The sequence below is a fragment of the Cyrtonyx montezumae genome, unplaced genomic scaffold (assembly GCF_038088225.1).
Source record: "Cyrtonyx montezumae isolate F1298 unplaced genomic scaffold, pur_monq_1.0 scaffold_11, whole genome shotgun sequence".
Lineage (NCBI taxonomy): Eukaryota > Metazoa > Chordata > Aves > Galliformes > Odontophoridae > Cyrtonyx > Cyrtonyx montezumae.
Window position 1 is genome coordinate 15,804,716 of NW_027071837.1, and position 14,986 is coordinate 15,819,701.

A 14,986-nucleotide genomic window follows, 5' to 3' on the forward strand; every position below is an offset into this window, starting at 1 on the left:
TCCCACCTCCTCCTCCTCCAGAAAAGCGGCAGCTCAGAAACACCGCCATCTGCCCGGAGCGGGAGGGAAGCGCAGCTTTCACGCCGTTCAAATAGAAAGCGGTTGTGCGGAGCTGTGTTCACGCTTCCCCACTAACAGCCCTATCCAACCAAGCCCTCCGCTGCCAGGCTCTGCCAGGCAACGCCGTGCTCCATGCAGGTGCCCAGGTCTCCTCTGCACAGCACAAAAAGTGTGGCTGCACGAGAACTCCCGTGAGCATCAGTACCCCTACAAACAATAGGAATAAAGCAGCAACGTCCTGCGTGTCCTTGGTGTTCTCTGTGTTACCTTTGTAAGTCGTACTCCGCCCCGCAGATGAGAAGCATTGGGATTCTCAGTGCTTCATTAAGCACCGAGCACTTTGCTTCCGACATCCGTCGCCTTTTGCAGGTCTTTGGATTAAAAGAAGTCTGATTACAGAGGTCACATCCAACCAGGTGAAGGAGTCACACGTGCTGGGCATCAGGCATGTGTTGTGAGCGAAGGCCACAGCACAGCCTATCTGAAGTTAGCCTTGAATTTATGAACCTGTTCCTGACCGTAAAATCAGAACATGCTGCAGATCTGTGTTCTGTGCACAGCAGTACCCTGTTCAAATTAGTGATGTCAAACATGCAGTAAAAACGCGCTGTTGTACAGAAACATCCCAATCCTCATGTTCAAATCCAGCAGAAAATGGAAGGAGTGTCTTGGGAAAACAGGATCATCTTGACAGCCGTCAGGGGATCCCGAGACCATGCTAAATGCAAAATCATTTCTTACTCTAAGCAAAAGGGAAGGCATTTTTCTGCATTACAGTCACAATCCCTTGGGCCTCTATTGTTAAACAGCTGACCACAGGAGTTGGATCTTACACTACTGAAGTCCTATCACAGAAATGCTGCTACCTTTAAGCTCCAACACTGCACAGATAAGTTACTCATGATAAATAGGATTCAACGGGTGTTTGAACATCCTGGCTTTCCACTGAACTTACTAGGAACCAAACAACAACCAACCCCGGCCAGCACCATTTTTTTCCAAGGAAAGTTGGAGGTTTTCTTAGCAAGAGAGAGCAGAGTGCAGTTCCCTTTTGCTCCACCCAGAGCTATGGGCAGAAAATAATTTTAAGGAACACAGAGTGAACATGGAGAGCAGTTATGTGGCATACAGTGAGGGCAAAGCAATCAGGCACAAACAAACAAGACAGTAATCCGTGCTCTGATATTAATGAAGAGATTTCTGGTGAGATGTAATACATTTTTCCTTGTACTAAACTGTAAGCTGTCCTATTCTTTTAATCCTACACCAGATGCTAACTTTGTTCCGTGCTACTGAACAGAACCTGATTTGCTTGTTATGATATCTGCTGTTTGGTTTCATTTCACACTCCACTAAGTCTGCATAATGCAGACAAGGCAGCTGGGCTGCCGCTTCCTCCTGCAGAAGGTCTCATCATTTCACAGCCCATTTCCTACGTGTAAGCCAGAGACCAAAACAGCTGGGATTCTGCACTCAGAACAAGGGGTATTTTAATATACCAGTGATTAGAAATAAGGCTACATGTCCAGGAGTAAATGTGCCAGTAAATGCAAACTGTAGCCTAGAACGTACTGAACATTTTCTTCTCCTTCCATTAATTAAAGCCCACTTTGATGTCTCTGTCCTAATACTCAAATCCTCGTAGCAAATTTATTTATTGTGAATTGTGTTGGGTTTTTTTAACGCACTTGAGGACTCAGAGTCTGAGGACACCCTATCTAGCAGTGCAGTTTCATTGAAGAAACTAGCTGATGGTTTGTTGTCGGACAACTAAAACTCTTCCAATGCTGACTCTCAAAGCACTAAAATGTGAAGTTGAGCTTCTTGCTCCTAATTGATTTTCCAGGGAGAAAATGGTGCAAAGATGAGGAAGCAGGCACCTAAGCAAGCAAGACAGATGAGCGCTAGGAGAAATCCTGCTTTGAAGGACTCTTGAAGCTTATTGTAATGTATTAGTAGATTTGTGTGGCTTTGAATGTCTGATATTTTCCATTCTTCATGAAACAGAGTTTAGCAAAAGTGGATACAATAAACAAAGCGGTTTCACTCTCTGTTGTTTTTGTGGTTTTTTTTTTTTTTCACACAGAGCATCTCGGTGGGTGCGCCTGCCCTCGGCACACACCGAATATCCCCTCAACCTCACTCAGGGTAGGGGCTCAGATCAGAAACCCCCTCCTCCCCCGGCTGGGAAACACGACACATCAGCCCTGCCCGCCGAGGAAAAAACCCTCCCGCCCGCGGCGCGCCGCGAGGGACGCCCGATCCGCCAACCGTGGGATCAAGCTCCGCCGCGTCCATCGGCGGCGCCGCCCCTCCCCTCACATGACCGATGGCGACGCTCTTGCCGCGCCCGCCTGCCCCTCGGAGGAGCCCCTCGGCCGGCAGCATGGCCGCGCCGCGCCGCCCCGCCGGCCCCACCGTGCTGCTGCTGCTGCTGCTCGGCGCCTGCGGTGAGCGGGGCGGGCGGTGCGGGGCCGGGGCGGTGCGGGGCCGGGGCGAGGAGCGGAGCTCCGGGGCTGCGTGAAGCGCGGAGGGGCGTCGCCCACGGGGGAACCGCGGGGGGTGCGGCGCGGCGCGGCGCGGCGCGGTGCGGTGCGGTGCGGTGCGGTTCTCCATCCGCCCGGCGCACAGCCGCTGTCCCGCACGGCCGTGGGCTGTGCGGCTCCGGCGATGTTACGCAAGCAGCGCTGGGCCGGGCCGGGCCGGGCCGGGCCGGGCCGGGCTATAGAGGCAGCTGCTGGGCCCGAGCTTCTTGCCTTTGTCAGCTCTGCCCTGCTGTGTTATTTAGAGCTGCAACGCGTGGGGATTGCGTGCTTCCTTGTGTTGTCTGGAAGGAGGTCCTGCTGGGGGAGGAAAGCCTGGATGCCTGCTTTTAGGGTTGCTGGCTTGCTGGCTGTCAGTGTAACTAAGTAGGTCAGGATGTGCCTGCTGTGCCCTATGAACTTGCGTGGTGTGGCATTTCTCTTTGCTGTTGTGTCTGATACCACCTGTGCTGAAATATCCCCCCTGGAGAAGAGATTTCAAGCTATTTTCTTTTTACAGAGGGCGTCCTGAGTGCCATTTAACCCATTATTTCTGTTACTGCATCATTCTGAGCATCTTTTCGGTCCGTTATCTCCCTTCTGTTGTCACCTGCTAACTCCCAGCGAAAACAGGATTTCACCCCTCCTTATTTTTGTCAAGGTGGAAGACACTCGCCAATGTAAAACAGCACTGAGAAGTTCAATCAAATAAATAAATAAAAATCGCAGCGTTACAAAGCAAATTGCTGAGGCATTAACACCAAAATCCTCTTTGGTTTATGCTCTTTGTGCATTGTGTGTGTTCTGTATGGCTCAGCGTGCTGGGCAGCGACCTGCAGGTGCGTGTGCTTTCCAGCACTGTGGCTGTGTCGCAGCAGTTGCCCAGAACTTCAGATTTGGCCACGTTCTGTCTGAAATGAGAAGGGCTGGTAGGTGGGTACGTATCACATCCCTCCTTGAGGGAGAAGGGAGACAGCGTCAGTGTTGCTGGCAGTCCAAGCTGACTGTTGGCAGTGAGTTCTGGGGCTGTGTGGTGACACGTTGCAAAGCTGTTATCTCTTGCTTGCACCATAGCACTCTGTACAAACAGTAACCCTTCTCAAAGCCGTGCTGCACCATTCCTTTAACAACATGCAGGTAATCTTTACTGCTCAGTGCCTTGCCTGGGCTTGAGATGCACTGTCTGTGTCTGTTACCTGCTTTCTGGGGTCTCCCCAGTAGCCGTGGCTGTCCTGAGCAGGATGCACAGAACCTGACAGAATCCTCTGCTGTGTAGAAATAGAGCACTTCAGATGTGCTGGTATTCTTCAAGAGTTGTCCTGTGTGTTTTGTTTCCTGCAGTTAAGAACCTCATGATTCCCTTGGCATCCAGTAGTTCCTGTCGCTGGCTTTTTCAGCTCTTCTGTGTCAGTCTGAGAGGGAGCAAGGTTTCACCCTGGTCACGGTTCTCATGTGAAATTCAGGCTGAGTTTCTCAGTGGTGCCTGAGCAGCAGCGTCTGGAAGTCTGTGCAGAAAGCAGCTTGCTTTCAGGCACCATCTCCTACGTTCCACATACACAGGGCTGTTTTTTAGGATGCTTTTGTTGGGTTGTTTGGCAGCCATGCCTACAGGGGGAGGAACTGGGTGTTCTTTGAATGTTTAGGTGTTGTTTATCTTCAAGATTTTTAAGTAGAAAACTCCAGAAAATATCTGTTCCCGAGAGAGCAGATAGTTCCAGTTCTGTCAGAATCGTTTTTATTCCACTTGGAGGTCTGAAGGAATAATAGATTAAAATAGATAGACTCAGAAATCATCTGTGATACATCTTCTGCTTCCTTTCTGATGCCAAAATGCTTTGTCCTTCTGACACAGTCTGAGTTTGCACTGTGCTGAAGCTGGCGCCAGGATGGCTTTCTCAGACAGGCTGCAGGTGAGCCAGGGTGGACTCAGTGCTGCAGCTGAAGTTCCTTAAGCCTCTCAGGGACGTTGTCTCTGTGACAGCACCAAAACAGAGCTTAGCTTCCTGCGAACAACTGAGGAGAGGGTGGAGTACCAAGGCTGCTTCTGTTCCTGAGGTTGGAGTCTGTATTAGGAGGTCAGGAAAAAAAAAACCCACTAAAACGAAGTATGGCTGTTACAGTGAGGGCTCTTAGAGCTTATTTAGTAAGCTGTTCAGTGAGTTGTTGGGGACAGGGTGCACATTGTGCATGCCTGCTGTGAGCAAGTGGTGTGGCCTGGGTTACTGAACGTCACTTGGGTGACGTTATCAGCCATTATGCTTGGTCAGGTGGGGTGATGTATTTGCTGCCCCAGTTGAAGCTAGAATTCCTTGAGGCTTACTGCTTCAATTTTAGAATAAACCACATGAAACCCCCCATTTACTGCCCTATACTTTGTCTGAGCTGCTCTCACAACCTTATAGTTACGTTAGGGTTCTAGCACTCATTAATTAACGGTGTGGTATTGAGCACAATTTGCTTCAGAGTCAACACAGTCAAGTTTCTCCTGGCTCTACCTTGGGTGCTTCTTAAGAAGGTACTCCAAGCAGCGTAACCAGGCTGCACTTGAATGCTGTTACAGCCAACTGTCTTGTGTGCTGAGCTTTGTATTGGCCAAAGAACTGGTGTGGGGCAGAGAGGAAGCCCTTAATGTCAAGTTAAAGTGTTATGCAGAGTGAGAAGTACCTTGGATTCTGTGCGTTGAGGGGTGAAAGACTTGTGTGGCCACTCAAGAGAACTGTGCGGTCACAGTTACCATCACTTGAAGGAAATGAGCCTGATAAACATCAGCCTTATGTTAGTCAGGAATTATACTTCTGGTATTTCAGACCCGTCTGTTTTAGGGAACTGTGACAGACTGGGAATGCTGAGCAAAACCAAAGGAGAACTGTCTGTGGGGAAATCTGTGTTCGGAGTTGGACTGGGTCAAAAATCCAACTATAACAAGTTCTCTAAAACCTTGAGTGAAATTTAACATCCCTGTCCTGTGAGCCAGAAATTGTAGAAATGCAATGAATGCACACTGATCTTGTATAGGGGTCAGCTGGAGTCATCCCATTGATGAGACAACGTGGGGACTCTGGTTGACAAGCACTGCATTGTTCCAAATGCTGCCTTCGTGCAGTTCAGTTTACTCAGTTTTGGTCAGCAGAAAGCTAATGCTCATTTGAATTGTTGGCTTTGGTTGGGCAATTAGGCTGTAAATTATCATCTCAGTTTGTATTTAGCATTGATAACTTCCTGGTTGTAGCACCTGTTAGATATCTAGCTATCAGTTCAGCGCCTGACAGATAGAATCCAGTCTGAAATAATTTACAACCTTGTAATGAATGTAAAATCTATTTCTTAATAGCTAATAATCATATCTTTCAGGTTTTTTCCAGTCCTATGCAGTGGAAGTAGATGTAAAGGATGCCTCTAACATTACATGCTTGTATGCACAATGGATGATGAGATTCTTGATAAAATATGAAACAAACAGTAGTGATTATGTAAGTATTTGGAGCTAACTTTCGTTGACGCCCACATTTAGTCTGGGATAAAGCAGTTTGATACATTCTTTAATTTAGGTTACTGATTTTCTTGATAAGGGCAGTTATTAAGAGTATTCCTAAACATCCATTTTAAAAGAAAGTCCTCAGTTAATATTACTTCTAAGGGCCCTGCTGCCCTTAGAAGGCATACTGGTCAAACTTGGTGGGTTTTATTTATCAGTTTGCACTATTCTCAGACTAAACAGTGAATGTTAATTGTGCTTTGGCATAGTGGATTTTATCAGCCAAGTTAAAGTCGTGGTTTTGTACTCAGATCTGATGTGGCTCCTTTCTGAGCCAGGAGTCAGGTGGGCTATTCTACAGAGCAATGTGGAACAGCCTAAAATAATCTTAGTGATCTTATGCAAGGCTCCGTTTAACTCCAGCAGGCTTAGAAGGCTGTTGTGGGGAAGAATGGTCATCTGAAAATAGTGCACGTTTTCTTTTCTCTTAGAAAAATGCAAGCTTGGATTTGACATCCTCTGTGACACACAACGGGAGCATCTGTGGCAGTGACACACAGGCTGCACTTCTGGCAGTACAGTTTGGTGATGGTCACTCTTGGAGTGTTAACTTCACAAAAAACAACGAAACTTACCGGGCTGAGTTTATCACATTTACCTACAACACCAATGATACTGCTGTCTTTCCCGATGCTAAAAGACAAGGTAGCATTCTCTCGTGTCCCTGATCTTGCTTTGCTTTTCCAGAGTTCGAAGTACTAAGAGTGCATCTAATGACTTCAGTGCCGTATGCTTTTGTCACTCATAGTACCTATGTACTGGATTAGAGTGCAGATAAATTAGCTTAACTAGCACCTTAGGTTAGCTTAACTAGTGCCTTGAAGTGAAATGGAAGGGAAAGATTAACCATTTGAACAGCCTCAATGAGGGGTGTTATGCTAGCACATAACAGGCAAATGTAAGACTGATTTCTGTGTTCACCTTCCACCTAGCAAAACAAAAGTGTTAGGCTTTCTGTGTGTACTTAATCCTACCAGTGGGGTTCTTTTCTTGAAGATAAAGTTCTCCTTTCTAAAGACTTCTCTGTGTCACATCAGGTCAGGACACGTGGGTTAAAACATTCAAGAGAGGTTAGGACTGTTAGACTTAATTCCTATTATTTCTTTGTCTTATGAATTATAGAAAATGTAACACTACCTGTAAATGTTCTTGTGGTAAACAAGGCATTAAAGGATTTGTTTTTGTTTGTAGGGCCAGTCACAATTGCTGTAAAGGATGCTATGCATCCAATTCAACTGAATAATGTCTTTGTGTGTCATCATACTACCTCTTTTGAAGCAGAAAATGTAACACAGATTTTCTGGAATGTTACTATGCAGCCTTTTGTTCAGAATGGCACAATTGGTAAAAAAGGTGAGTGTTTCAAATTGTGAATGGGCTTTTTTTGTACTGTTTCTTAGTGCAGGGAGTGAAATCCAGTAATCCAGCAGTTCTGAGATCTGCCATGTTGAATGCTGTATACAAATATATATATATAGCTTAAAGTATGTCTTGTTCCTGGAAAAAAAAATTATCAGTAGAGCACATGTAGACATGTGTAGTACTGTTCCCATGCCAGAGCAGCGTTTTAATGAAGAGTATATTTGAGGGTATTAAGCACTCCAGAAGTGTTGCTGCAGACTAGATCGTTTGAGCTTGAAGGTTTTTTTAACTGATTGCCTTCTGTTTCCAGTGGAAATTTCTCTGATTTTTCATTTAAATAATCCAAAGCCGGTGTGGTAGCTTGTTGTCTCACAGCTCTGCTCGTCAGAGGAGACGAGCATATCATCCTGCTGCACATGAGATCATTTACTTGGGTTGCAATGTGTATCACAGTTTTATAAGCACTAACACCTCTGTGGATGTGTTTTGCTTCAGAGTATTAGGGAAATAGTATTGCTTGTTGTATGTGGATTTAAAGCTGTGAGGAACATAGAATTTCTTAGAATAATCTGCAGCTGTTAATTGCCTGGAGTACTGTGCTGAGCTGGAAACTCTTCACTTGTTGATGAGCAGGTACCCACTGAGCTTAGATTTCAGCATAGAAATCTGTATCAAACTGACCTCTCAGTCATAAGCCTCAATGAATTCATCACTGAAATGGTGATTAAACCTTCTTTTCAGAGTCTAGGTGTCGTGCTGATACACCTACTTCTGCACCTACTGTTCTGCCTACCGTTGCCAATGTAACTACTGCATCTACCACGGTTTCACCTGCTCCAACCACCACTCCCAAACCTGCTGGGAACCCAGTCACAGGAAACTATTCTGTTAAAACTGGAAATAAAACTTGTCTTCTGGCTACCGTGGGGCTGCAGCTGAATATTTCCCGAGACAAGGTGCCTCTCTTATTGTTTTCAACTTGCAGAATTGAATCGCAGAATGATTTGGGTTGAAAAGTGCCTTGAAGCTCATCTAGTTCCCACTCTCCCGTGCCATGCACAGGGACAGCTCCACCAGATCAAGCCCCACCCAGGCTGGCCTTGAATGCCTCTGTGGATGGACAGTTCGGTTTCTCTGGGCAACCTGTGCCAGTACATCACCACCTTCATAGTAAAGGATTTCATCTTTGCCACCTAATCTGAACGAGCTTACTCTGTTCAAGTTTAAAACAGTTACTCTTTGTCTTATTGCTACACAGTGTGGTCAGAAGTCTTTCCCCATCTTTCTTATGGACTTCCTTTAAGTATTGGAAGGCTGCAGTAAGGTCTCCTGAGCCTTCTTTAGGCTCCACAGCCCCAGATACCTCAGCCTGTCTTTTAATCTCCAGTCCTCTGATCCTTTTCATGTCCCCCTGGACTCAAGGTGCAGTGCAGAACTCCAGATAGAGTCTTGCAAGAGTACTTCAGAGGGAGGGTATCACAGCCCTTGCCCTGCTGGCTGCCCTTTTGATGCTACCCAGGGTACACTTGGCTTTCTGGGCTGTGGATGTCCATTGCTGGCTCATTTAAAGTTTTTAATTCATAAGTATCCTCATGTCCTTCTTCAGAGAAGCTGTCCTCAGTCTGTACTGGTGTTTTAGATTGCCCTGGCCTAGGTGCAGCACCTCACACTTGGCCACGCAAAAGAGCAGAAAGGTTGCTGTGATCTTTTCATGTGACATGTGAGTGCAGAGTGGTGGTACAGAACTGCTTCCCAGTGTACAAGACACCTCTCTGACCGTGGGATAATTCTGAGGCCTAATACCTAGTTAGCTGCAAACCTTACTGCAATCAAATGTAACTGCTTACTGGGAGCACCTGTAAGATCATGGAAAGCCTGGAACTTTCTTGGGCTCTTGGGACTGCAGCTGCTGCTGTTTCCCACAGAGGGAGCCAAAGTTAAGCAGCTAAGCTGTTCTAGATGTGCAAAAGAAAAATGCCTTGACCTTTTCTTTTTATTTTATTTATCTTTTTTAAGTGGAAGTGAAACTTCACAGGGCTATTTGATCGTCTCAGTTTTACCAGCACGTAAAGCAACTCAAGCAGCTTTGGTTAGGTAGTAGCTAGATGTGGTCTTTGTGCTATCTTCTTCATTATATGCTTTTCTAGCACAGGACTGCTGCTAACTGAAATAACAGATTCATGACAGATTCCTCATGTTAGCTGAGCTCCTCTGACATGATACGTGTGTATTTCAGCCTCTTCTGATCAACGTCGATCCGAAAACAACTCATACAGATGGAACATGTGGTAACACATCAGCTACTCTGAAACTGAATGATGGAAATAGCACACTAATTGATTTCATGTTCGTTGTTGTAAGTAACTCCTACCTTAAGTTTCTGTTTTAACAGCGTTGTGTGATGAGCATTCATGGTAAAATCGTGCAACTCACTGCTGATGGGCTGTTCCCATAAAGGAAGTGAGACTGGCTAGCTGATTGCCTTGGGGAAAATGGGTAACTGGGATGGAGTCGTGGGGAAATGTAGGACTGTGGTAAATGTACTAAACTGTCAAACACGTTACTAAAACTGAAAATGCAGAATGACACACTGACTGTTGGTTCTTGCTTGTTAAACAGAATGCAAGTGTACAAAAATTTTATCTGAAAGAGGTGAACGTTACACTAGTCAACCATCAGAATGGTTCTGGTAAGTAATACCCCTGCCTTTAAAGTGAGTGTAAACTTGAATTCAATTTCTACATTTGATCAGATACTTCTGACTGAAACACTGTTCGTGCTTACGGTTACTTCCTGCTTCTGGGTCTTTCAGCTGATAGGAACAAAAAGTAATGAGCACAAGTGACCACAAGAGTTACTTGAAACAACAGCGTAGGATTGTGCTGAGACTTCTGCTAATGGAGACCTTTTGATAAACACGACTTGAAACGGCTGCTCTTACATTACAGTTCTCAGTAATGTAATATTTTGAGGTAGAGAATAAGTTTTGTCGACTGTGAAGCATCTTGTTTTTCCTAAGCCAGCTGTTGTCTTTGCTTGAAGATGGTATAGTATCTTCCTGTCACTTCTGCTCAACACCGGAGAAGGGTCCACTCCTTCAAGAACTCAAGCATTCTTTTGTTTTTCTTCCAAATCAGAAATACATCTATATTTAAATTTGTCACTCCTATTCCAATTAAAAGGACACTGAAGTGCTTGCACTTCTTCTGTGTTGGGATGAGTGAAGGTAGAAGAAAAGCCTAATGTTGTATCTTGATGGAGGATAGGCTGCTGCTAAGTATTATGATACTCAGAAGAAGCCAGGTGGTGAAGGTAAGCAGATCAATCAGACTTCAAACTGCTTTGTGTTATAGAGCAGCCAAACCTGAAAAGCTGGTCCCTCTAGATTCAGCTCCTCAGTCTCATGAATGTATTAGCATGTTCCTTGTATTTAAAGTAGGCATGGAAAATTCTTTTTTTTTTTCTTTCTTCCTTCTTTCCCTTTGTTTAGTCATTTTAAGTGCAGATAACAACAACTTCAGCAAATGGGATGCTTCCCTTGGTAATTCTTACATGTGCCGTAAAGAGCAAACTCTTGAGATTAATGAAGATCTTCAAGTACATACTTTTAACCTGTGGGTTCAACCATTCCTCGTGAAAGAAAATAAATTCTCAATAGGTAAGTTATTTTATTTTTGTGCTAGTTCTTGAAATGCTTATAAAACTCTTTACTTGCTAAAAAGTGCCAGAGCTGGCTGGAAGTACTCTTTTTTTGAAGCTTTTGCCCCAGTGTATTTTACATATATGTGAAATTAAACTTCTGAGACTGGCATTGAAGTCGAGGAAGGCTGTCAGCTTTATTCTTAATATGTTAAAAGAAAAAAAAACCAACACAAAAAACCAAGCCTACTAAGTGCGCTGGTTCTCCTCTTGAGGGCGCTAGAGATGCTGAAAGGGTCTTAGCATCACCTTGCTTAATGGGTTAGAAAACTTCTAACATCTTAACATACAGCTTTTTGTAGCTTGAATGTAAAAGAAAATGGGACTAAACTTAAGCAAAAGTGAACTTCAGCTCCAGGTAATTGTTCAGATGTTGGTCTAAAAAACATCTGAACATCCCTAAGGAATAGCAGTGTTGTGGAAAATGAACTGACAGCTTCTTCTGGACACAGTTGTGTATGTCCAGGACCAAAGAAACATTGTAAGGTGTTGTTTGCTTCATTGTCCTAGCTGTGTTTGGGGAGAACTGGAAAAATTTGAATGAACTTTATTAATAATCTTTAGCATATCTTGGTCCTTGTGTTTCACAACAATACTTGCAGATTAATCTGTAGACAGATAGTCTGGGTCTGGATTTTTGAGCCCTTTTCTTAGGGAGAGGTACTTTAAGTCCCTGGATTGCATGCAGAGTGACCAGTATTTATCATAATATGCTCTGAAGAGTTAGGGTACCATTTTACCCTGTATTTCTAGTTGGAGCTAGCTTCCTCATTGCAGTTATGGTTTCATCTTACTGTGACATGTCTCAGTTCTTGATAAGTTCTCGGCGCTGAATCCAGGCTACTTTATTCTTAGTCAGTACATGCACCAGACTTGTCTTTAGCATGAAACAGATAAGCTTCTTCTGTCTTAGAAATAGACAAATAACAATAGACAAATGGCTGCTCCCTTGTCTTGTGCAGATTTTTGTGCACATGAAAACTCAAACATTAGGGCAGTTCCTTTAGCTGTTTAGTTTATCAGTGTACAGAATGATTATAATGCTTAACATGTGCTAGAAATACCCATGATAACTCTGCAGTTAATTCTTCCTTAGTATAAACCTGTAAAAATACTTAATTTTGAGCATCTTCACGTTAAGGAAGATAGAGTTTTATACCACGCTTGGCAAGATTTCTGTCTTTATTTAATCCTTGATGCAACCTTTTTCTTATCTACAGCCCAGGAGTGTTCGCTGGATGATGACACCATTCTAATCCCAATTGTAGTTGGTGCTGCACTTGCTGGCTTGATTGTCATTATAGTGATTGCGTACATAATTGGCAGAAGAAAAAGCTATGCTGGATATCAAACTTTGTGAATCAAAATGTAATCACTGTTCTGATTTCACCCTTAATGAAGCAAGTGCAAGTTCCGAAGTCCAAAAAAGCCCCAAAACTTAGGACTAAATCCTGGCCACAGCTAATTGGAATTGGGAAGCAAAGGGGGAAAGCAGAACTCCATTTTTAGTTTTCCAGCTCCAAGAAGATGAGGTGAGTCTTGGAGCTGTTCTGAAAATATCAGACACTGCTATTGCATAAATGACCCTGTGAAGGATTTTATTTTGAATAAAACCCTGAAATGTGTAGGATTTATTTTTACTTTTTACAAATTGTATCCTGAAACAGAGCCCATCCTAAACTGATGTGCACTGGGCAAGTCCCAGAATTGCGTAGGATTTGTACTTGCTTCTCTCCTCTGCATTCCTTAGTTGTTGTCATATTTGTGGGTTAAGTTGGCAGCGTTGGTCACCACGTTGACTCATGTCGTACTTGTGAGGATTGTGTGATGCCCAGTAACAGCTTTGTTTTTCATAGAGTTGAACTTCAGGCTGGTGACAGAGCGATCTTTTGAAGTGGCAGCAGTAACTTAGTTTTACTGGAGTTTGAGTAGTTTACTCCTGCCTCAGTGGTTTCGGGAGCCATCCCCGTACCATGGCTGTACAAACAAAGCAGGTAACCTGCCCCTGTTAGGTGGAGGATGTATTAGAAGAGTTCGCTGCAGTTTCCAAATGCTTTTCATCAAAGAAAAGTGGGTTTTTCTTTTTTCTTTCTTTTTTTTTTTCTCTAATTGAACTGTTAGGCATGAATTCTTCGTTGTGGCGATCCCCTGAAATATTCAACTGAGGCAGAATTCTGCTAAATTCATGCAGGGTTTTTTGTTTGTTTTTTTTTGCTGGCATCAATTTAAAAGGGAATAACTGTTCTAAGTAGTCCAGAACTTTGAAGTGCACTTAACTTTATACTTTGCACAGAACTGGTCTATCTTGTTGCTTTGAATGACCACTGTAACTTAAAAGATGCTTTCGTTTAATGAGCCAGTATCTGTCACTGCAACTTGAGCTGTCTTTAAATCTTCACCTTGAATGGTTCTCTGCTAATCAGAATCCACATTATTACTGTCTGCCATTGGCATTCTCAGTGTTTCATGTACTTTGTTTGACTGTGTGCTGTGAAGCTTTTAGTAATGATAAGAATGCAAAAGCCAAACGAGTCTGAGATGGACCCACTGCACCTACTTTTCCTGCAGCATGGAGAGGCTGACTAGCCTCAATACACAGTGCAGGTGGACTGTCCTTAAGCTGCAGCTCTGTTGAGGCTAACCACTGCTGCACAACCTTTTTCTTTCCTCTTTGTGCTGTAATAATTTTTATTGCATGGAAGAAGCCTTTTCTGAACCACATACAGCTTTTTACTTACGTCATAACCCAAGCTGCTTATACTAGTCATTTAACATAGTTGTCTCCTTTAGAATGAGTTTAGCCTGCAACAAAGCTGGTTTTGTGTTTTATTAGTGTTTTCTAGGGTTGTAGAGATGTCTGTGGCATGCTTGTGTACAAATCACTTCTTTCAGTAACGTTTTTGGGTGAAGTTTCATCTTACCACTAGCTAGGGAAGCAAGAATGGGTGGATAAAGCTTGCTATAGCTTGTAGTCTGCAGCTTCAATTTTGCATCAGTTACTGAAAATCATTTTAATGAAAGTGGGAAACAACTGTAAGCTTAATCTCAAAACAGACTTCAAGACTTTTTAATTAAAAAAATATATCAACTAGTGGCTCTAATGACTTTCATATGAATATATCCTTAAATGCAGAAGTTCATATAGATTTTTAGCATTTTACTGACTGATGTTCAGCGTCACCAGATAAATGTACACTTGTGGCAAGGAGCAGTCGCTGCACTGTCCCCATCTGATGGTGTGAATTCGTGAGCTGTGTATGGTGGTTAAGTGATGAAATAGAAGATTGGGAGTGCTTTGCACTAAAAATACAACAAAACTAAATGCCTTCTTGCAAAAACCTGGAAGCTGATCTTCATCCGCGAGCGTATTGGCGCCGAGGTTAACGTGCTCCCAGACCGAATGCAGATACCTGGTTCCAAAACATCTCAGTTTCACCTGACTGCCTGCTGTTATAAGACCTCCAGTTTTCCTGTCTGTGTTGCTCCATAGGGAATTGTCAACCTGCTCAACCTGTGCTCTAAATAATAAAGATTGTTTTGTTTCTTAAGGAAACTTGTTCATATTTTTTAACCGATTGGAAAGCAGACATCTTGTATTATCTTTTTTTTAAAGAAAATAAATGAGTAAGGCCAACTTCAATCAGTCTATATCTGAGCCTCTGTTGTGTAACTTGTGATGGCACTCCTCAGAGAGTCCTCGGTTGCCTGTGTCTTAACGTTTTGCTTTTTAGCACATTCAGAAGAGTGCTTGGGTGCAATCATCTAACTGAAAACAAATTGAGAACTAATTGAAGCACCACAAGTCTGG

General features: G+C 43.7%; 1 protein-coding gene across 1 annotated transcript; it reads left to right on the plus strand.

Moving 5' to 3' along the window:
- Positions 1 to 2,389: 2,389 nt before the first annotated feature.
- LAMP2 (lysosomal associated membrane protein 2) lies at positions 2,390 to 14,818 on the plus strand. Its single transcript, XM_065729674.1, has 9 exons — positions 2,390 to 2,510; positions 5,934 to 6,052; positions 6,549 to 6,762; positions 7,309 to 7,470; positions 8,221 to 8,435; positions 9,716 to 9,835; positions 10,099 to 10,168; positions 10,970 to 11,137; positions 12,399 to 14,818. Exons 1-9 carry the CDS (start codon positions 2,390 to 2,392, stop codon positions 12,536 to 12,538), a joined length of 1,329 nt encoding a protein of 442 aa, XP_065585746.1. The 3' UTR covers positions 12,539 to 14,818.
- The last annotated feature ends 168 nt before the right edge of the window (positions 14,819 to 14,986 follow it).

Excerpts from the sequence above, each read along its gene's own strand:
- LAMP2 (XM_065729674.1), top strand. The coding sequence starts at position 2,390 with ATGGCGACGCTCTTGCCGCGCCCGCCTGCCCCTCGGAGGAGCCCCTCG. Across the intron at positions 2,511-5,933 it reads GCTGCTGCTCGGCGCCTGCG|GTTTTTTCCAGTCCTATGCA; the intron begins GTGAGCGGGGCG and ends CATATCTTTCAG. Across the intron at positions 10,169-10,969 it reads CAACCATCAGAATGGTTCTG|TCATTTTAAGTGCAGATAAC; the intron begins GTAAGTAATACC and ends CCCTTTGTTTAG.